The sequence below is a fragment of the Cetorhinus maximus genome, chromosome 22 (assembly GCF_964194155.1).
Source record: "Cetorhinus maximus chromosome 22, sCetMax3.hap1.1, whole genome shotgun sequence".
Lineage (NCBI taxonomy): Eukaryota > Metazoa > Chordata > Chondrichthyes > Lamniformes > Cetorhinidae > Cetorhinus > Cetorhinus maximus.
The window spans coordinates 18,576,744-18,599,708 of record NC_135900.1 but is presented as its reverse complement, the minus strand read 5'-3'; the positions used below and the strand labels follow the sequence as shown (position 1 = coordinate 18,599,708).

General features: G+C 40.3%; 1 protein-coding gene across 5 annotated transcripts in view; it reads right to left on the bottom strand.

Annotated features, from left to right (window-relative positions):
- Positions 1 to 22,965, bottom strand: part of mdm2 (MDM2 proto-oncogene) — a 105,549-nt gene that overhangs the window by 71,664 nt on the left and 10,920 nt on the right. For 4 of the 5 annotated variants that reach the window (XM_078567897.1, XM_078567900.1, XM_078567898.1 and 1 more), the window contains 7 exons: positions 20,678 to 20,727; positions 16,813 to 16,877; positions 16,379 to 16,469; positions 13,564 to 13,724; positions 6,245 to 6,373; positions 6,085 to 6,168; positions 1,068 to 5,569 (listed from right to left, as the gene is read on the bottom strand). In XM_078567897.1, coding sequence (XP_078424023.1) covers positions 5,057 to 5,569; positions 6,085 to 6,168; positions 6,245 to 6,373; positions 13,564 to 13,724; positions 16,379 to 16,469; positions 16,813 to 16,877; positions 20,678 to 20,727 — 1,093 coding nt within the window. In that variant the 3' untranslated portion in view covers positions 1,068 to 5,056. Of the gene's footprint in view, positions 1 to 1,067; positions 5,570 to 6,084; positions 6,169 to 6,244; positions 6,374 to 13,563; positions 13,725 to 16,378; positions 16,470 to 16,812; positions 16,878 to 20,677; positions 20,728 to 22,965 lie in introns of those variants that run through there. The other variant, XM_078567899.1, reaches the window with a different exon arrangement.

Genomic DNA, 22,965 nt, shown 5'->3' with positions numbered 1-22,965 from the left:
CTTCACTGTCAGCGGAACATTATGACAAGGCAAACATGACAAATGTGGCAGACCTCAAAAGGCAGAGCTCCCAAGTTTGTTAATACTGAGGTGGCTGCGATGGCTTGGGCAAGTCCACAAGGTGGAAAACGGTAGCATACCCAATGACCTTCTCTATGGTGAGACAGACTGAGTCAGACGACCAGTAGGACACCCAAAGCTTCACTTCAAGGATGCTTGCACATGGTGATATGAAGGCCCTAAACACAATTATTGCACCTGGAAGTCACTAGTTGAGAGGAAAATGGTGACCCCTCCAGTGGGCTGGTGTGTACCATCGCAATGAACAGTAGCCACAGTAGTTTGGCAAAAGGTGCCAATGCCAAAAACAACTCTCAACACCTGGTAGCTTCATGTGCAGCACTTGCAACAGAACCTGTTCTTAAGGATTGGCCTCTTCAGCCATCTGCAAATGAAGACACCCCACCTGTAAGGGATTTTGTGCTGAGTGTCTGTCCATCCTTCATATCTGAAGGATGCCGAAGAGATGATGTCCTGAATACCTAAGTCCTTGCTATTAATACACAGCCAAGAGCTGTGGTCTCAACACTGACCTCTAGAGGCCACCATTGTGCACATGACTCCAGTTTGAAATAAAACTTCACTACTCTACTTTGTACCCTAAGCAATTTGATATTGCACAGGCTTCAATTTTGCTAAGAAGTCATCTATTGTGGTACTTTTACCAAACGCTTTAATTTGATATTGAAGTTGCCCTCCTTCCTCTATTCTTAATCTGTTAAGTTTATTGGGTAAGGAAACATACCAGTGCCCCTTGGTGAACAAAGACTCCAGATGCCTTGCTGCCTTCACTGTGTTATCAGCTTGCACTTTCAGCAACATTGCAAACAAAATTTTTTAAAAACCTTAAATGCACAGAAACAAGTCCAACAGCAATCTCTGGCTTGATAATTCTAATATTTAAATGTTTACCACTGAAACACCTGTGCATCTTATTGGTTAAAAAGGTAGAATAAATCAAGCAGTTCTTTTCCCTCAAAAATCAATTTATTCAACCAACTACATAGAAATTTGAAAATAATTTAATTAAATTAAACAGCACCTTCCTCACCAAAGGTAAGGTTATCCTACCCATATATTCAATTCTGATGTTTTATATTAAATATATTTTTATTAAATATATTTTGTACTGAATATAGGAACTTAATACATTCTCTAAACTATCATACACAATAGTTTAACTAATCAATGCAAATGCCAGGTCTGAAATAAGCGAACTCATGTCAGAGGTGTTTTATTAAAATAAAAAGGTAGATAAATTTCAAAATATTAAAATCAATTATTCAAGTATTAGAATGACCACCAACCCTATTTTTGTTAAATGGTTGCCATTTTAGATAAGCTTGTGTCACTTCTACATGCATCATAAAGCTGCAATAATAATTCCAAAGAAAATAAAATGGACAGGGTGCAAATTGTTGACTTTATACTCAAATATGGAAAATAAATCTTAACTTATCAATAGCTATGCAAAACTTGTTTTCACTTTGTCAAGAAGACTTAAAACTTCAGAGGCTCCTCGAAGCAATAGGTTGCAATAGTCCACAGCCAGACTCTTTCTTGATGAGGATGCATCACATGGCCAATGGATCAATTTCTAAATCAGCTATGTTCTAGTGAACATGGACCAACATGTTTCCTGTGTCAAGTTCAGGATTAACAACTGAAGGTAACAAATATACTTAGTAATGCTTGAATACTATTGTAGCCATCAATTAGAAGAAGTTGGTTTTTATTACAGATGGAAGACCAATTCTCATGAATGCTTCTAGCTGACAACCTAGAAAAATTAACTTTTCTGTTGCGAATTTAAGTCTAAGTGTCACAGACAGGGAGGGGGGGGGGGGGGGGGGGTGGAAAATGGGAAAAACACAACAGGGACAGCTCTCTGCTCTCTCTCCATATTGCAACATCCCTTCATACAAGAGTCATAAATGCTCACACAGACAAGGTTCCCTTTTATATTGCATATACTTTATAAATCCTTTTACCAACAGAAGCCTGCAATTCAGAGGTTGAACTATAGAACTGAGGCGGCAGTGCTTACTCCAGGAGGTTCAGTCATCTAAACCAGGTTCTTTTTCAGAGCAATCAGTGAGTACACTACATTGGAAACACAGCCAGCTACTTTGTCTGGTCACAGGTAGATGTTTTCCTTGCTGGCCACTTGAACTTTTTGGATGCCTGATAGCTAAAATGGTAGGCACAACTCAACTACACATATGCAAAAGTGCCCATTTTCCAACTTTCCTCCATTCAGCATTTCTATTTCTACTGTTCATTGTGTGATCTAACCCAGTAGGAAATGAGATTCACAGCACTGGAAAACAGGACTCTGTATTACAGAGCTATTTCTTGAAATGGTCTGCAATATTAAAAAAGGCAGCATAAAAAGTATTCACCCTTCTGGAATTGCTCCATTCTGTCCACATCTCACTGCTCAAAAGGTCTCTACCAATGCAAATAGGGGGCAACAGTCCAGGTTGTTCACAATGCAATATGCCCTTCACTCCCAAGGCAGATAGTGTTCTGACCAAGGCCTGCTCATTACAACCAAGGTCAGCAATTTTCTCATTGAAGACTTCATTAGGCATGAACCTGTGAATTCTCTAGCCATGTTTGAGCCTTTACACTTAATGAGATTGAAACTTTTTGATGGGCTATGTAAATGCTATTTTGTCTACTATTAATAGTAGTTTGTGTTACTAACTCTCTAGCAAAGAACATCTTTAAGGGAAAGGCAATCATATCGACTGGAATTTAAACTCAAGTTGCTCTTCCCTCAATCATTCTATGCTGTGAAGCTATTTCTAATCCTATCCATCTCTTACTCTTAGGAAAACCTTTAAAAATTTTTTCTCACTTTAATTCATATCTCAAAATCAGTTAACAGCAATTAACAATTTTGGCTCCATCGATTAACCACTAACCCTGAACAATTAAAAAACTTAACAAAAACTGATTTCTCAACTCATTCTACAGTACTTTGACCTACTTCAGGAAGCACCCCCCAATTTGTAATCATTCCAGTTTCACAATTGTGGAGGGGACAACACAGGTAAAATAAAAGCCCATAAATCAACTTATGCTGGATGGCCTAAAAAAGTCATGCAATGTTTTGTAATTAAGGAAATAGTGCAATTGTGAATGAGCAATATCTGAACAAGTATTTCCACATTACGACAGTTTGGAACTTGGTGATATTTCAGTTTCTACCCCGTAGCACCCCGCCACCAACCACCACACACACACACAACCCCCCACCCCCTCTTCCCCCCACCCCCACCTCAATAACTAGTTTTTCTCCCGAAGGCACTGACTGCTACTCAGATACATTTCCATTTGTTCTCTGGTACTTTGCCCAAATGGCCATTCTTCATTCGTCACCAAAATAATCAGTTTTAGAAGATTATTTAATCAGAAGCCAAGCTCAATCATGCTGTAAAGTACATATTTGAATGATGGGTGACATCAGAAATCACAACCAATTTTTCACTAGGGTCAAGTGTATCAGCTAGATAAAAATCTGCTGTTGCAGACAGAGAAGACATAGAATTCTCCTGTCCTCTTACAGAATTACATGTTAGCTTTACAAAAGGGGAGTCATTCAGGAGCTCAACGATATTAAACATTTCTGGATTTTATAATCTCATTAGAATATTTACTAATGTTTATATAAAAGTGACTGATCAATAGGCTACCCATGGACTATATCAGAGGAGAATTAGTAGGAGCAAACCCAGTGTGATAACAGCAGATATCAAACATCAGCTTTGACAAATTCCTGCTTGTAATGAAAACAACCATTTGATTTAAATTTAAAGCATTGTTTTGTGACAATGCAATAGTTACTAAGAATTACAGATTTTTCAGAGTAAAAGACAGAAGAAAGTTATTTTTCTGGAACATGACAAAATTCCATAAAATTTTCTGCACATGGTGATGCAGCCCTTTAATAAAGTTGTTAAAAAATCTCCCCTGATATTTTCTTTTTCTTGGCTGTCTCTGTACCAGGCACTTCCCACAGTGGTAATGTTGCCCTAGTCATTCACCAATACAGCAGTGAAAACAACTATTCAAATGTGCAAAAGTGGTCCAAGGTAACGCTCATCTACTTAAATGTAACATTCTTTGATTCTAGTAGCATCTCATTTTGTTGAGTGCAATTATGAACGCCTCTCTTGGTTAAATTGTAGTGTAGTGTGTTTGAGCAACAGAAGGCAAAAATGGAAGAAGCTTTCCAGAGTGTCAGAAATGGATCTTTCCAACTCATCAAGTTACGAAGACTCTCAACCTTAAGTTAGAAATATAAATTTACACTGATTCAAGAAATTATACATCAACATTAAATAAATTATAGTTTTGATACATTACAACAGAAGACTATACTTCAAAAGCACTCAATTTGACTATGAAGCACTTGTGTCCAAAAGGCACTATACAAATCTGTGTACATGCATAAGCTAACCTGTGCATACAGCAAGGGACTTGGGGATTTTCATTGATACAATTATTTTGGTTAGAACTGAACAGAAATAGTAAAGAGAAATACTTGCAACCCTATAAAACTCTTATATTAATAACTGCAATCAAAGCCAGAAATTTAAATTAGATGAGAAGGAAATTATTAATACTGTTAATCCTATTAATGGAAAATGACATTTTTCAGGAAGTTCTTATTACCGCAACAGAATCTTACATTGTTAGAATATTGCCAAATGCTCTAAGCACAAATTGAGAAAGCTCATTTTAAAAAATCAAGTACTTGCCTTAACATAAAGAACATTATAGTTGGAGGGTCACCTTTAATTAACTTAAATGACTACATTTACTGATCATGTCAATGGCAAAATAGGTTATCATTATGGTCGTAAAATTTAGCCAATATATTTATATGGAGTGCTACTTAAAACAGTAGTCATCCTATTTTCCCTCCCCCCCGCAATGTGTCCATCTTATGAAAAGTTAAACCTAAACCAACTATAAATAAATACATTTAACTAAAGTAGGTCAACACAACCAGTTGGATTGGCTCTCTGCACAAAGGACATGGTTTGTTTCTTTTTTTCAGCTTCTTTGCACAAGTGTAACAAGCGAGAAGATGGCCTGTCCTACCATGAACAATACAACCATTCTTTGGTCGTGCCTGACATATAACACAAGCTTCCAGAGGTCCCAAAGTGTTCAACTCGCCTTTCTCTCCATTTTCTTTTTCCGTTTCCTGGCTGCAGCAGTTGAAGCTACCAGATGTAGAAGGCTGTGAGCACTCAGTTTCTTGTGACTCTGAGTAATGAGAAGCCTCACTGATCAAATCTGAGCAGTTTGATTCCTTTGACTCAAGTGGCGGCTTCTTGCAATCAGGAACGTCAATACCTTCATCCTGCTCCTTGTCAGACTGCTGGATTTTAGGTTTATCAGGAAGCCAATCTTGGCGGACAGACCAGCATCGATGACAGTGTCGTGGCAGTGGAGGATTCAGCTCTTCACATTTGGAACATTTCCAATAATCCTGCAATTGAATTTTATTACTGAAAGGCTATTGTCTTAAGTACAAATAAACACAAAGGTAATGGGCAGCTTTACTTAACAACAGACAATGCAGCAGACTGACTATTGCTATTTAGCTGGTGATCATCTGCAGTGCAGTATGTAGGCAGGAAGTGAAAAAAAAATATCACTGGACTACTGTTACATGCTTAGCACAGATTTAGAAGTAAGCTGTCTATGTACTGTGCCACAGATGATGTATTGCCCAGATAGTTCAGTACCAAAAATAAGTTACTCAGTTTGGAGAGAAAACATTTAGCCTTTGCTCAATGACACATCTGTGACCCGACTCAGGTCAGTAATGTGTTAAATCACTGTGCTGCTGCTGTAGGGGCTTTCAAAAAAAAATTGTTGGCAGGGGTTATGGATGTAGGAGGAAGAGGAGTGTGACCGAAGTAGGGAAAACAACACTGCAATATAAAAGTACTAGCCAACCCAAACCGCTACGCACCCCCTCAAACAAAAACACCAACTTACAGCTTCAGATATTTCTGGATCAATTTCTTCAATAAAAGTGCCCTCATCACTGTCAGCAGCTTCAAAAATAGCAACTTCATAAATCTGCAAAAAAGTTACTCTTAGTATCGTTGATTTCAAAGTGTATAGAAAATGAAAGAATTTGTTGTTTGAATCTTGCCTCTTCGTCACTTCCGTCTTGTGAATCCTCACTGAAATCACTATAATCTTCAGAGTGAACGGATTCAACTTCAAACTCAACGCTGAACTTATCACTGGAATCTTCACCTTCTGTACCAACATGAATATCCTGAACAGAAAAGCAGACAAGTTAGTATCCATAGGAAAAGCAAAAAAAAACAAAAATAGAATCAGAATTCACAAAGGATAGGATAATTTGGCTGCTCGAAAATAAACACACATAATCCATCAGACAATACCGAATGCCCGATCGTACTGATGTGTTGCACTATCACCATGCTAAGTGGGATACATTTCGAACAGATCTAGCAACTCAAAACTGGGCATCCATGGGAGGTTCTGTGGGCCATCAGCAGCAAAATTATATACAACCAAAATCTCATGGCCTGGCATATCCCCCGCTCTTCCATTACCATCAAGCTGGGGGGTCAACCCTGGTTCAATGAAGAGTGCAGGAGGGCATGCCAGGGAGCAGCTGCAGGCATACCTAAAAATGATCTGTCAACCTGGTGAAGCTACAACACAGTACTGCTTGCATGTCAAACTGTGAAAGCAACATGCGATCGACCAAGCTAAGTGATCCCACAATCAATGGATGAGATCCAAGCTTTGCAGTCCTGCCACACCCAGTCGTGAATGGTGATGGACAATTAAGGACCTAACCGGAGGAGGCTCCACAAATATCCCCATCCTCAATGATGGGGGAGCCCAGCACATCAGTGCCAAAGATGAGGCTGAATCATTTGCAAGAATCTTCAGTCAGAAGTGCCTAGTGGATGATCCATTTCAGCCTCCTGAGGTCCCCAGCATTACAGATGCCAGCTTTCAGCCAATTCAATTCACTCCACGTGATATCAAGAAATGGCTCAAGACACTGGATACTGAAAAGACAATGGGTCCTAACAACATTCCAACAATAGTTTTGAAGACTTGTGCTCCAGAACTAGCTGCACCGCTAAGCAAGCTGTTCCAATACAGCTACAATACTGGCATCTACCTGGCAATGTGGAAAATTGCCCAGGTATGTCTATCCATACAAAGCAGGACAAATCCAACCCAGCCAATTACTGCCTTATCAGTCTACTCACAATCATCAGCAAAATGGTGGAAGGGGTCACCAACAGTACTATCAAGCGGCACTTACTCAGCAATAACCTGCCCACTGACAATCAGTTTGGGTTCCACCAGGGCCATTCAGCTCCTGACCTCATTACAGCCTTAGTCCAAACCTGGACAAAAAAGCTGAACTCCAGAAAGTGACTGCCCTTGACATCAAGGCAACATTTGACAGAGTGTGGCATCAAGGAGCCCTAGCAAAACTGGAGTCAATGAGAATTAGGTTACCTAATGCCTAGCTAAGTAAGATGATTGTGGTTGTTGGAAGTCAGTCATGTCAGCTCCAGGACATCACTGCAGCAGTTCTTCCGGGTATCCAACCATCTCTAGCCGTTTCACCAATGACCTTCCCGCCAGCATAGGTCAGAAGTGGGGATGTTCGCTGATAATTACAGAGTGTTCAGCATAATTCATGACTCCTCAGATATTGCTGAAAAAACAAAGAGAAGTGTCAAAGCTTTTTGTCTTGTGCCCATCAGGACACTTTGCAAGAATACCACGATAAGGGGGAAAACAACAATTTGTACTGTATAAGAGGGTGCTGATTGGTTGCAAGGTGGACTCTTATGGTAGAGGTGTTACCATGGAGAATGCACCAGTGATGGTAACCGATAATTGTCAAGCATCGTTTGAAATTTAAACCAGGAAGCTAGACCTTGACTGGTCAAAGCACTGCCCTAAGGAATGATCAGCGAATGGCTGTCATTTATTTTGTTTAGCTGAAACAGGTACAAGTGACAGCCATTCGCTGAATCATTCCTCAAGGTGGTGCCTTGGCCAATCAGGGTCAAACTGCCTGGTTTAAATTTCAAATGATGCTTGGCAGTTAACTGTCAGTCACCATCACTGGTGCATTCTTCATGGCAACACCTCTACCAGAGTCCACTTGCCAACCAATCAGCACCCTCTTATAGTATGAATTGTTGTTTTATCCTTATTTTGGTATTCTTGTGAAGTGTCCTGATGAGTGCAAGTCAAAACACTTTGTCTCTTTTTTTCAGCAACACTCAAGTTCTGCACTACCAAATGACCACTCCTCAGACACTGAAGCAGTCCATTCCCTTATGTCAGAGTCATAGAGGTCTACAGCACAGAAAAAGGCCCTTCAGCCCATCGAGTCTGTGCCGGTCAAACAAGTACATAACTATTCTAATCCCATTTTCCAGCACTAGACCCATAGCCTTGTATGCCATGGCATCACAAGTGCACAATCAAATACTTCTTAAATGTTATGAGGGTATCTGCCTCTACCACCTTTTCAGGCAGCGAGTTCCAGATTCCCATCACCCTCTGGGTGAAAAAATTCTTCCTCACATCCCCTCTAAACCTCCTGCCCCTTACCTTAAATCTATGCCCCCTGGTTATTGATCCCTCCACCAAGAGAAAAAGTTCCTTCCTGTCAACCTAATCTATACCCCTCAATTTCATTCATGTCCCCCCCTCAATCTCCTCTGTTCCAGGGAAAATAACCCCAGCCTATCCAATCTCTCCAGCCCAGGCAACTTACTGGTAAAACTCCTCTGCACTCTTTCTAGTGCAATCACATCCTTCCTATAATATGGATTCCAGAATTGCACGCAATACTCTAGCTGTGATCTAACCAGCATTTTATACAGTTCAAGTATAACCTCCCTGCTCTAATAAAGGCAAGTATCCCAAATGCCTTCTTAACCACCCTATCTATCTGTCCTGCTATCTTAAGGGGCCGGTGGACATGCACACCAAGGTCCCTCTGGTTCTCAGTACTTCCCAGGGTCCTACCATTCATCGTGTATTCTCGTGCCTTGTTTGTCCTGCCCAAGTGCATCACCTCACACTTATCCAGATTAAATTCCATTTGCCACTGGTCAGCCTGTCTATATCCTCCTGTAATCTAAGGCTATCCTCCTCAATATTTACCACCCCACCAATTTTTGTGTCATCCGTGAACTTACTGATCAACCCTTCTACATTCAAGTCTAAATCATTTATATATACCACAAACAGCAAGGGACCCAACACCGATCCCTGTGGAACCCCACTGGGCACAGGCATCCAGTCACAAAATCATCCCTCGACCGTCACCCTCTGCTTCCTGCCACTCAGCCAATTCTGGATCCAATTTGCCAAATTGCCTTGGATCCCATGGGCTCTTACCTTAGTTATCAGTCTCCCATGCTGGGCCTTCTCAAAACCCTTGCTGAGTCCAAGTAGACTATGTCAAATGCATTGCCCTTATCGACACACCTGGTCACCTCTTCGAAAAATTCAATCAAATTGGTCAGTCATGGCCTCCCCTTAACAAAACCATGCTGATTGTCCTTGATTAATCCCTGCCTCTCCAAGTGTAGATTAATTCTGTCCCTCAGAATTGCTTCCAATAGTTTCCCACCACTGAGGTTAGACTGACTAGCCTGTAGTTCCCTGGTTTATCCCTTCCTCCCTTCTTGAATAACGGTACCACATTGGCTGTCCTCTAGTCCTCTGGCACCTCTCCTGTGGCCAGAGAGGTATTGAAAATTATTGCCAGTGCCCCTGCTATCTCCTCCCTTGCCTCACTCAACAGCCTGGGGTACATTTCATTCGGGCCTGGAGATTTATCTACTTTTAAGCCTGCCACACCACTTAGAACCTCCTCCTTTTAAAAATTATATCTCAGTTCTTCTGCCTGATTTCCAAACCCACGTCGTCCCTCTCACTTGTGAACACCAACACAAAGTATCGTTTAGAACCCTACCTACGTCTTCTGGCTCCACACACAAATTACCACTATGGTCCTTAATGGGCCCTACTCTTTCCATAGTTATCCTCTTACTCTTAATGTACTTGTAAAATAACTTTGGGTTTTCCTTTATTTTACCTGCCAATGTTTTGTCATGCCCCCTTTTTGCTCTCCTAATTTCCTTTCTAAGTTCCCCCTACACATTCTATACTCCTCTAGGGCTTCCGCTGTTTTGAGCCCTTGGTATCTACCATAAGCATCCCTTTTTTCCTTTATCCAATCCTGTATATCCCTCGACATCCAGGGTTCCCTGGATTTGTTGGTCCCACCCTTTGTCTTTACTGGAATATGTTGGCCCTGTACTCTCCCTATTTCCTTCTTAAATGAGTCCCACTGCTCTGACGCAAATTTACCTAAAAAGTAGCTGCTCCCAGTCCACTCTGGTCAAATCATATCTGATCTTATTAAAATCGGCCTTCCTTCAATTTAGAACTCTGATTTCTGGCCTATCCTTTTCCATAAAAACCTTGAATCCAACAGAGCTATGATCACTATCTGCAAAATGCTCCCCCACTGACACCTCTACCATGCCTGGCTTCATTACTTAAAATTAAGTCCAGGACCGCCCCCTCTCTTGTTGGACTTTCTATGTACAGGCTTAAAAAGCTCTCCTGGATGCATTTTAAGAATTCTGCTCCCTCTAAACCTATCACACTATGACTAACCCAGTTAATGTTGGGGAAGTTGAAATTCCCCCACTATTATTTTTACACTTCTCTGAAATTTGCCTACATATCTGCTCTTCTATTTCCCTGATTGTTTGGGGGCCTATAGTACACTCCCAGCAATGTGACTGCTCCTTTATTGTTTTTAAGTTCTACCCATATGGCTTCATTTGAGGAGCCTTCTAAGATGTCATCCCTCCTTACTGCTATAATTGATTCCTTGATCAATATTGCGATATCCCCTCTTTTTCCACCTTCCAGGATATAGGGTCTTCAGGCGAGACAGGGAATATTGAGCTGCCAATTCTGCCCCTCTCTCAACCATGTCTCTATGACAGCAATGACATCATACTTCCATGTGTTAATTTGTGCCCTCAACTCATCTGCCTTATTCGTCAGACTCCTTGCATTAAAATAAATACCATCCAACCTTGCCAAGCTCCCTTGTGCCTCAACTGGCCTATAATTTCTATGCCATTCAGACTCACTTCTAATTTTGGCTGTGCATCTCCCCCTGCTGAACCTCCTCTCAGGATCCCACCCCCCTGCCAAGTTAGTTTAAACCCTCCTCAACAGCACTAGCAAACCTTTAGAAGGCCCTGCAGCCGTTCAGTGACATCCTTGACCCTGGCACCAGGGAGGCAACATACCATCCTGGAGTCACGTCTACAGCTGCAGAAACGCCTGTCTGTTCCCCTTACTATCGAGTCACCTACCACTATTGCTCTTCCCCTCTTTTTCCTCCCCAATCCATGTGCAGCTGAGCCACTCTCAATGCCATGAGCATGGCTGCACTCCCAAGAGTGACCATCACTCTCACCGTTTTCCAACACAGAAAAACAGTTCTCGAGCAAGAAGCACCCTGGGGATTGCCTGATACCTTTCTTCTGACTGATGGTCACCCATTCCCTCTGTCTGCACTTCCACAAGCTGTGGGGTGACCACGTCTAAAAACATGCTATCCATGAAAAACTCAGCCTAGTGGATGCACCTCAGTGCCTCCAGCTGTCGCTCAAGCTCCGAAACTCGGAGCTCAAGTAGCTGCAGCTGGTGGCACATCCTGCACACGTGGTCGGTCAGAGTGCAAGGAGTGTCTAGGACTCCCCACATGTTGCAGGCAGTACATAACACGGGACTGAGCTGCCCTGCCATGCCGCTAGTTGAAAAAAAAAACCCTTACTTTAAATACAGTAAAAAACTTTAAATAAAATCTAGAACCCTTACCCTTCCTTAGCTTAATCTATTTTAAACTGGAGAAAAACACTTACCCACTACCCACCAATCAGCTCTCACCTTTGTGCTGATGTTACTTTTTGAAGCTTCCCTGCACTCGCTCTAATTCTGATCTCTCCGCTGCTCTCTTGCGCTATCATATGATGTCACTCGTTATTTTCAATAAGAACTGACTGCAGGACGCTCTTCCCAGACTGCAGATATGCAGCAAGACATGGGCAACATTCCGATTTGGTCTGATAAGCGGCATGTAATATTTATACCACACAAGTGCTAGGCAATTACATCTCCAACAAGAGAGAATCCAACCATCTCCTCTTGATATTCAATGTCATTACCATCGCTGAATCCCCCACTAGCAACATCCATTGACCAGAAACTGAACTGGACTAGCCACATAAGCACGATGGCTACAAGAGCAGGTCAGAGGCTGGGAATTCTGTGGAGTGTTACTCACCTCCTGACTCCCCAAAGCCTGTCCACCATTTACAAGGCACAAGTCAGGAGTGTGATGGAATACTCTCCACTTTGTAGCAGCTTCAAGAACACACAAGCTCAACATCATCCAGGACAAAACAGCCTACTTGATTGGCACCACATCAACCCACCTCCACCGATGCATAGTGACAGCAGTGTGTACCATCTACAAGATACATTACAGCAATTCACCAAGGCTCCTTCAATAGCACCTTCCAAACTCAACTTCCAGCTCCTGGAAGGACAAAGTCAGCAGATGCATGGGAACATCACCACCTGCAAGTTCCCCTCCAAACACACACCATCCTGATTTTGAACTATGCCATTCCTTCACTGTCGCTGGGTCAAAATCCTAGAACTCCTTCCCTAACAGCACTGTGGGTATTCCTACACAGGGACTGCAGCAGTTCAAGAAGGCAGCTCACTGCTACCTTAGGGGCAAATAGGGATGGGCAATAAATACTGGCCTAGCCAGCAACACACACATCAAATGAAAGAATTAAAAAAATTTAAGAAATATCCAAAATATACTATACTACAGTTCCATCAATGCAGTTTGATCTCATTTGTCTTCAATTGTTTTCTTTAATAAAGCTTGCGTGGCTATTGTGAAATGACAATTTTTTTGTGAGGAAGAATGTTTTCAGACAGTTTGTGAAGGTTCATGAACTGCACAAATGTATCAAGTTGAAACAGTACATGGAGCGAAGGACTGTGAAAACCAGAATGTGTTGACAATGCTCAGTAAGGCACTCAGCACTTTGACTGCAGACCGTCCTTCAAAACCAGTGCCTTCGAAGAAGGACCAGAACTTTAACTCGCTGTTCCCTTCACAGATGCTGAGAGTGTTTTGGTAATTTTCAGTTTATATTTCAGATTTCCAGTATCTGCAGCATTTTGCTTTTCATTTATGTACTTTATAAATTTAAGTACACTATTAACTACATTACATAGCGAGAGAATCAAATAAGTACTACTTTCATACAGGAAAAAAAAAGTAGTTTCATCTTCAGCTGACAAATTCCAAAATTTTGATGTTTTACAAACCAGATGACTGGGAGAATCTGATGATTCACTGTTTCCACGTTCACGACGCAACTTGCTTATCAGACACAAAGACAGATCATCCCAATGGAGGGAAATGCTATCTGATCTATGTCGTTTTCGTCGTCTATTGTAAAACTGCTCATCAGATGAGACGTCATTATCTAAAATATAAATTCCACACATCAGTTAAGTGCAACTACAATAATAACCCAGTGGGTGTGTCCACTGGTGGAGCAATAATGTCACAATATTGTCACAGGGACAACTTTGTCAAGAGTCACAATTTTGCACAAATATAACTACTAAACATATTGCAACAAGCAACACAAAAATAAGTCAAACAGAACTGCATCAATAAATGATCCTCATTGCTTCAGTTTCCATGCTGTTGATTAAAGTATCGCCCTGAAGAATCATAAACCTCGTCAGCATACAGCTTTGAGCATTCCTTCCCCCAGCTGATGTAACTAATTATAAATTGGACAATAGCACAAAAGCCCATAGAAACTAATTAAAAAGATACCCGTAAACAGAGTATCAAAAACTTTGATATTTAAAAAACACAAAAAGCACAGCATCCCAAAAAGGCCACATGCATAAAATAACTGACAATTTGATGGCATATACTCACCCCACGTTTCAATTTATATACATCACTAAACATTTCAACATTTTTTTTTTAAAATGTCAGGAAATATCAGTTGGATAAGGCTCAGCTTTCTTGTGTGACCAAGTGCAAGCATAGGGCATTGCAGATAACCCAAAATATGGATATAAGGTCCTTCCATATTAACCCCATGATTTACATAAAAAGAAAAGGTTTACGCTTAATTACTAGCCAGATGGTGCCTGCCAAAGAAAGATTATCACGACAGAAGCAATTAAACAGGAAGCAACACAGATTGTGCACTAATCTGCATTGCTCACATTCTAAAGAAACTGCGCTGGGTGGATGACTTGCTCTGCATCACTGACTGCTGACCGACTGAGAAACCTCCCGACAGCAAGGCATTCATGTCAAGATGCTGCGCTGTCTGCTTTTCCTTGGTTGCCACTTCATCTTTAAGAGAAGTACTGCACCCAACTGCTTTGATGCAGTTAAGTGTGCAAAAGAGCAATAGTCAGGTACAGTGTCTCAGATTAAAGATGCAACAGTGCCCAACCTAGGTTTTTGGGCCGTATGTTATAGGTCCCAAAAGAAATGCAAACAAATATGGAAAGCACAGCTATCTTTGCCCTTCCTTGGGATATGTTACTTTCAAAAGGAGCTGCAAAGGACTGCATTGGTTCAATAGCTGGCCTTCATGCAACTTGCACCTATGTTTTTACTGCGTGAGACTTTTCAGCCCAAACGCTGAATCACTCCTTTAAGTGCACCTCCTGCAACAGAACCTCCCAACACATGAATAACAATGTGCCCAGGTACAAAAAGTGTTCAAACAGGTTAATGCAATGTTGACTTTTATTTCGATGGGCTGGAATACAAAAATAAGAAAGTGATGCTCAGTTGTATAGACTATTGGTCAGTCTCTTCCAGACCGTTTTAAGTTTTGGTTACCAAACCTTAGGAAAGATAAGAAGGGGTTGGTTTGGGTATATAAAGAAAAGCTATTTCCTCTAGTTGTGGGAAAATTTTTAAATTATAGATAAGCATTTAGAAGTGAAATCAAAAGCACCTTCTCACATAAGAAAGGTAATGGAAATCTGAAATTCTCATCAAATCTCCAATCCCACTGCTTCTTCCAATTCCAAAAGGACTTTGGATACTAAGTCAATTGAAATTTTCAAGACCTAGGTTGATATATTTTTTGTTAGGTAAGGGTCTAAAGAGATACAGCACGTAAACGGAGTTCAAGTTCTTATCAGCCATGCTCTAACTGAATGGTGGAACAGGCTGGAGGTGCTGAATAGCCCGCTCTTATTATGTTAAGAGACTCAATCGTACAATGTGAACCATTCACCAACCTGTGATTACTGCAATTTGCCTTTTAATGGTCAGCCCTGTGTCAGATTTTGTGTCTCCTAGCCAAGTGTACTAAAGGCCAAGCTCACTGAGCCTGTTCAATTTTTTTTTGGGCTCGTAACAAGTGTGCATTTACACAGTGAATGACTATGGGTGGACTGGTTTAGGATGTTAGGTGAAAAGAACACACACAGCAGTCTGAATAGCTGCATTTCTGTCCCCATTTTCAAGTGTTGCTTTCAAAGAGTGGAATGGTGTACAATGCTCCACACCATAGAGCAGCAAAGACCACACTATTCAAAAAAATCTACATTACAATTTTTGAACTTTACTATTCACAGCTGTTTGAACAATGTGGAATAAATGCCAATATTTAAAATTTGCAAGGATCTGAAGTTGGAAGCATTAAACATGCATAATTTATTAGACTGTGCAATGTATGTTCACCACGCTTTATGGCTAATTCATTATTTGGCATGCTCTTTTGTTAAATTCTCTGGTAATGTTGTTCTCACTTGTTTACTCCCTGCTGCAATATGGTTTCAGGTGCACTTGGCACACTCCTGTATCTTATACAAATTTCCATTATCTATGCACAAGCCAGGACTGGAACTGTTTGTAGGTCATTCAACTGTACGGGAGGTAGATGGGGGAAAAAATTAAAAAAAACAGCCTCATGCTTCAATACAGTCCTGCCTTTATTATTTATCTATACATGCACTGGATCAAGAGTGCAAACCCAAGGCAATTAAGGCAACTGTGAGTCCATCATCAGTATCAGTGATACACAGACCAATGATCCAAGAAGTCCATTGATTCATCTTGCACACAGATAGCGACCATGGCACTTACCAGAATCACTGCAGTTGGATCTTCTACCTGCAGCAGGAGAATAGGAAACATTGCATGATGTGCATGCATTCCCATCATTTGGCATTACTGTCTAAAAAGTAGAACAAACATTGCTTAGTGGTACAATAACATGATGCATTCAGTAGCAAGTTTTAACATTTAAAAGAGTTCAAATTAAGCTTAGATTAGACATAACGACACTGACATATTTTACATTGAGTTTTACTGGAACAATGTAAAAGTAGTACATAAATGGGTATTAGGTCTTGTGAACTAAGGTGCAATCAAGACATTTATTTTACTTCAGGTTGAATGCTAGTCTTCAAAACTTACAAGTACAGAAAAATTGCATCACAACCAATATATATTGTATCAACAATATACTGTTATTGGAAAATGTGCCCAGGGCTTTCAGCAAGTCAAGATAATCTTACCATAAGACAATCTTCACCCCCAAGCTGGTTGGTAATCTTTCCAAGGTTGAGATCATTTATCGAATCTACATCACAGAAAAATTTCTCAACATATGCTTGCAATTGTTAAAACAGGAGAATATTTTACTTAACACAAAGGGTTTTTGAAGATCAGAATCAGACCAGAACTTTCAAAATAAGTACAATTTGGGCACTAATGGAAGTTTCCATAATATTAGTATACTGTAGCACAAAGATGTTATGACAATAATTTGAAGGGAAATGAGTGACTGAAGGGGCCCAGAATAGAAACAAAGATTGGAGGCACACATTTAAGATAATCAGAGGCATTGTCAAAATCAGAAGACTATACATCAGAGGATCCATAAAATAAGGTAGGAGTTGATATGGGTCTCAATGGTTAAAATGAGTGAGACACAATGGAGGAAGTTTTACTTTCAAATATAATGGGAAACTGACTAGAATTGTAGTGAAAAGAAAGACTTACTTCAGCGGCTCACCACACCTCAAAAAAATACTTCAATCGATTACTTTTAAATGCATTGTTGCTATATAGGTAAGCACAGCAGCAAGATTCCACAAACAATGAAATTAATGATTGATTAATCTGTTTCTTACAGTATTGGTGAGGAACAGATGTTATTCAGAACATAGGTAAAGCTTTCTGCTCTTTAAAAGATTCTATCCTGCTATTCAAAGTCTACACAAAATTGTTGGAACAATATGACCAAGATCTTAATTTAAGATCTAATGGCTGGCATCTAACAATGTTATTTCCATTCAATGCAGCACTGGAGAGTCCATAGGGATTAAATGCTCAAATCCTGGATTGAAGTTTGACTGCAGAACCCTGTTATTTAGAAGTGACTGTACTATCATCTAATCCAAGTTGAAATAAATCAGAAAAATCTGCTTACTGAAGAGGTGAAATGAGAAGAGATGGCAAAGTGCAATCAGGAATAAAGGTGGAATGGGAGTTTCACGGAAGTCTGATTTCCAGATTCTGGAAAGGTGGGAAGACAGCAGCTGAGCATTTCCAATTAAATTGTGTTAAGTACCTCTAACATTGGTATGCAGGAGGCACAAGCAGAGACCGTTGGCTGCAGATGGCTTAAATCAATCATGACTCCTAAAGCAATGGGCAGGCATTGACAAGAAACAGCAACATGGGTCGGCATGACAGAATCAAAGTATAGTGTCAGGTCCGACAGAGAAGGGAGGAGTATAAATCTTGCATGAATACTCGTTACTTCAATGGTAAGACATAAGGGCGAGTACAGCGAATAAGAATCTGCATTCCAATTTTGGCCTCTTGAAGATTCCCAATTTTAAATACTCTACCATTGGTGACCATGCCTTCAGATGTCTGAGCCCCAAGCTCTGGAATTTCTTACCCAAACCTCTCTGCTTCTCTTTCCTCCTTCATTATGCTTCTTAAAACCAATCTTTTGGTCATCTACCCTTTAATCTCCTTTGGTGGCTCAATTTTCATGCCTCCGTGAAGCATCTTAGCACTTTTTATCACATTAAAAGCACTATGAATACAAGCTGTTGTTGAATTTTCAAAGTGTGTTCCAATTGAGTTACGTACAGTACTAAACAAGGTCAGATTACAAAGCATGACTTGTTTCAACATAATCTGCAAGAGCTGAAAAAGAGGAAGACGTTTTGGTCGTTTTCAATGGCAACAAAGCCTCAATGCAGGCATGTGACAGATAAAATGTGCATGCATTCAGTTCTCCTTCATAATCATGTTCCCATGAACACGACGGAAGGACTTCTTTTCACGAGGTTAAGGATTAACCTTTAGCAAAAATGGTGAACAAATGCAGCAAGAAAGAGAGTTTAGGCCAGTCACATCAACATGTCACTGAGTATCCTGGTGTTTATGCCTATAGGCCAAAACCTCTCAAAAAGGACTTGCAATTAATGGTTGGTAGTTAGTAGCCTGGTACATCACAATAGACTACATGCATTCATAACATCAAGGTGCCTGTTATGCCACAGATTGCCCTGTGCAGGGCCTTTCACCATACTAATGGCGTAAATTTATTTTGTTACTGATAAAGAAGCTCAGACTCAAACAGCTGTTGATTAGATGCTGAATACAAAAGAAATACTCTCATATCTATGCGTCAGTGCCCCTCACAATTAAGCTGAAGAGGCTGTAACTAAAGATTTTGCATGTTAAATGATGATACCACTATGGAGTAAAACATATTCAGGCTGTGATCATTGTCACACTCCTGTCTAAGCAGCACCAGGTGTTTTTGCTCTTTTCCAGCGAGAGCCGCTCTTTAAATGACCAACTGGGGACAACCTTTTTGGGAGAAAATATGCCTTTTAGAATTGAAAAGATGATGATAAAGATTGGATTAGAGTTAATATTATACAGCTGACTTAATCATCATATTTGATACTGGCAAATCTGCAATATTGCTGCACATGGTTGATAACTGACTAGACAACCTGCCTCACAAATGTAATATGAAGAAAGAAGTATATCCCTGTGGGTTGGAGTTTTTTTCCAACTCTACAAGAGATAATCATGTAAACCAATGCCTTAACAGGTAAGCTGGTCCTATGTCAACTAAAAGTGGAAAGATTACTAGTGCTCTAGTAATAGTACAGTTTTAACAGGACAAACACTAACAGTACCATGTGCACATTTAGGGGTCCCCAAGCCTGGGTCATGTCAGTCTGCATAAAACACTCTGCATTTAGATTAATTGCCATTTTTAGACTGAGACCTTGTAAACTTTTTTTTTAAAAATTCATTCATGGGATGTGGGCGTCACTGGCTAGGCCAGCATTTATTGCCCATCCCTAATTGCACTTGTTCAGAGGGCATTTCAAGAGTCAACCGCATTGCTGTGGGTCTGGAGTCACATGTAGGCCAGACCAGGTAAGGACGGCAGATTTCCTTCCCTAAAGGACATTAGGCTACAAACAGAAATTTCATGCATTTAGATTTCTCAGTGGCTTGATTTCGAGACTGGAACACAGTGGTAGGTCTCTAGCCATTTCAGACATCCAACTGACCAAAAAGACAGTGACCAGAACAGTTCGGTGCGACAGGTATAAAAAAAGCCCTAGATATAATTCCATTCCCATTATTCAATTAATCTAAATTTTTGCTAACCTCCAATCTCAACTCAAAACCTAAGTCCAGCTCCTTATTCCCCCAGCTCTTCCGACCATTCTCTTTGGTTCTTAAAGGCCATTCAGAATTAACAAGAAATTGGCATTAGGAGGGGGAAAAAAAATTTGTAGCCGAGAATTCAACATCACCACTAATGACATCTGCTAGGTGATCAAAGAAGTTGCTGAAGGCAGCTATGCACATCCTTCACTATGCATCCCAGCTGCTTAAGGTACACAACTGATACATCTTCAAAAGGGATTTGTTAAAAAAGTTAGCACTTTGAGGGGACAATATCCCCTTCCTCTGCCCATTCATTTTCTTACGGTTTTTTTGTGGTCCAGTGTTACTTCAGCTGGGAGTTGGGGTAAAGTAGGCACTAACCCATCTAATTTAGGAAAGCACAAATCATTTGCTCTACCTATACAGGATTGGTAACTGAGCAGCATGAGGCCGAATGCATAGCTCGTTGGTGCCTGAATATACTATGCAACCACAATGATTCTTGGGCTTAAAAGCACATATATCTACTTCAAGAAACAATGCTCAATATTTAAGGTGGAATTAGTTATATAAAAAAAAAATTCAGCGATGAATTTACATTTTTTTGGTCCATCAGTAGATTTTTCCTCCTGAATTTCCCCTCCCAAAACTTTCCCTTAAAAGTAACATAATACATCAAGTTACTAATGTAGAAATATTAATGCAATTAGAACTACATACCTTCATGGTTCACAGATGTCAAATTTTTTGACAGCATAGCATACAATGTCCTATAAAATATAGAAGTACAGTTTCTGTAGGTTGTTCAGCCCAAAATTATACATTCTACCGTATAACCCCAATATGTCAGTCAACAAAGCTAGTTGACCATCTAACTTTTCACTCTGCTATTCTTAAGAAACTGCTCTCTAAAAGAGATATTATTGCAATACAACACTCTGTATGGGCACTCTCCATGTACCTATACCACAAGAACGACAGCAGTTCATGAAATCAGCTCACCAACACCTTCTCAAAGGGCAATAAGGGGTTGGCAATAAATGCTGGCCTTGCCAGCAATGCCCACATTTTCATGAACAAATAAAAAAGTAACTGATTGCTGGTACCAAATTTAGCTCTTGCATGATGCTACTGTTTTATTCTGGGAGTGGTCTACCTTCCCTTTACTGAAGAAGAGAATTCCCAATTTGGAAAAAAAATGGTGGATGACAAGTTCCTGCCTGTAGCACATCCTATCCTCAAGTGAAGCAACAAGAGCTGGGAAACAGTAGGGAGAATGCCTATTTTGGAGGAGGGCAAAAAGTACTGGGGAGATAGGACGTGTGATGTGGGAAGGCAAGGCACACACGACTTCAAAGACTTGGACATTTAAGCCTGGAAATAACAAGTTGTTATTTACAAACATTGAATGCATTTTGTGATAAATCTTTGCTTCTCTATTTTAACTGGAGAGCAATTATGTTTATATTAAATGTATTAATGTTGCTAAATTAGAGAGAGAAGAATTTGATAAAAGCATATTGGGTTCATAAACCAACAGGACTATGGTGGCGTGGGTTTGATTTAATTATGATTTTTATGTAATGAATATTCCTGCTTTCATAAAATGAAATTTCATTTGTATATTAGTTCAGTTATCATTTCACTCCTTGTTGACAGATTGGATTGAGATTAGCCGTTAAAGTTGACACAGTCTTTCAGGCATTAAACAACTAATCACGGATAAGATTGATTGTTTGGTGTTGCAGAACTTGAGTATCACTGAAAAAAAAAGGACATTTTTGTCAAAGCTTTTCGTCTTGCACTCATCAGGACAATTTGCAAGAAAATACCAATGTCAGGGGAAACAACATATTTATACTGTATAAGAGGAGAGTGCTGATTGGTTGGCAAGTGTCCAAAATTTTAAAATTCAAACAAGAACATTTCTAAAGCAGCAATGCATGCAACAGCTGCAAAAGTAGATTTAAAATGTAATTTTAAAGTTAAGGCACTGGGGGACCAGAAACTAAGGTGGGTTGTGAGCAAAAAGGCAATGGATGAAATGACCCATTAATGCACAGTTAATGGCCAATTGCAAAGTACCACTGACAGAGGCACAATGCAGACAAACAGGAGAGAGCAGGTGGAAATAGTGAAGCGTTACTCAAACTAGATGAAAAGGAGTAGGCCTTTCAACACTTTTGCATCTGTCTGCCGTACAGTTGGATCAAGGCTAGTATGTACCTCAACTTTATTTATCCATATTTAAACATATGCTTATCTAATAAAAATCCATCAATCTCATTCAGTGTTTGTACTTTCACAACTGTTATTTCCAAGCTTAAATGTTGAAGTCTTTGAAGGCATGTATGCCTTTCCCTCCCACATCACGTGCCCTACCCCACCCCACAGTACTTTTTTCCCTCCTCCAAAACAGGCAAGAGGAGAGAGTGTGAGAGGAGGACCCTGGAACAGGCAGTCAGCAGCACCTAACATCAAAGGAGAAACATAATTTGAAAGCAAAAACAAAAATTGCTGGAAAAACTCAGCAGGTCTGACAGCATCTGTGGAGGGGAAGACAGAGTTAACATTTCAAGTCCATATGACTCTTCATCAGAACTGATGAGTGTTAGTTGCTTGGCTGGTGAGAAACTGCTGTTAAGGAGTGTCATCAAGTAAGTTAGAAAAACACATTCTTTTTAAAAGAAGGGGCTACTTATATTTAAGAAAGAAACACAAGCAATAGGGAAATAAAGTTAAGTCGAGGTCAGGTAAAGTGAAGTTGCATAAGTAAACCAAAGTAAAATAAAATTAACGCAAGGGAAGTAAATTGAAGTCATGGCAGGACAGCTCAGTTGTGTGGAATGCATGTCCTGTAATATGTGGGAAGTTGTGGACACTATCAGTGTCCTAGACAACCACATGTGCAAGAAATGTCACCAGCTGCAGAACCTTGAGCTGCGGGTTTCGGAGCTTGAATGGCTGGAGTCACTGTGGTGCATCCACAACGTTGAAAGCTACGTGGA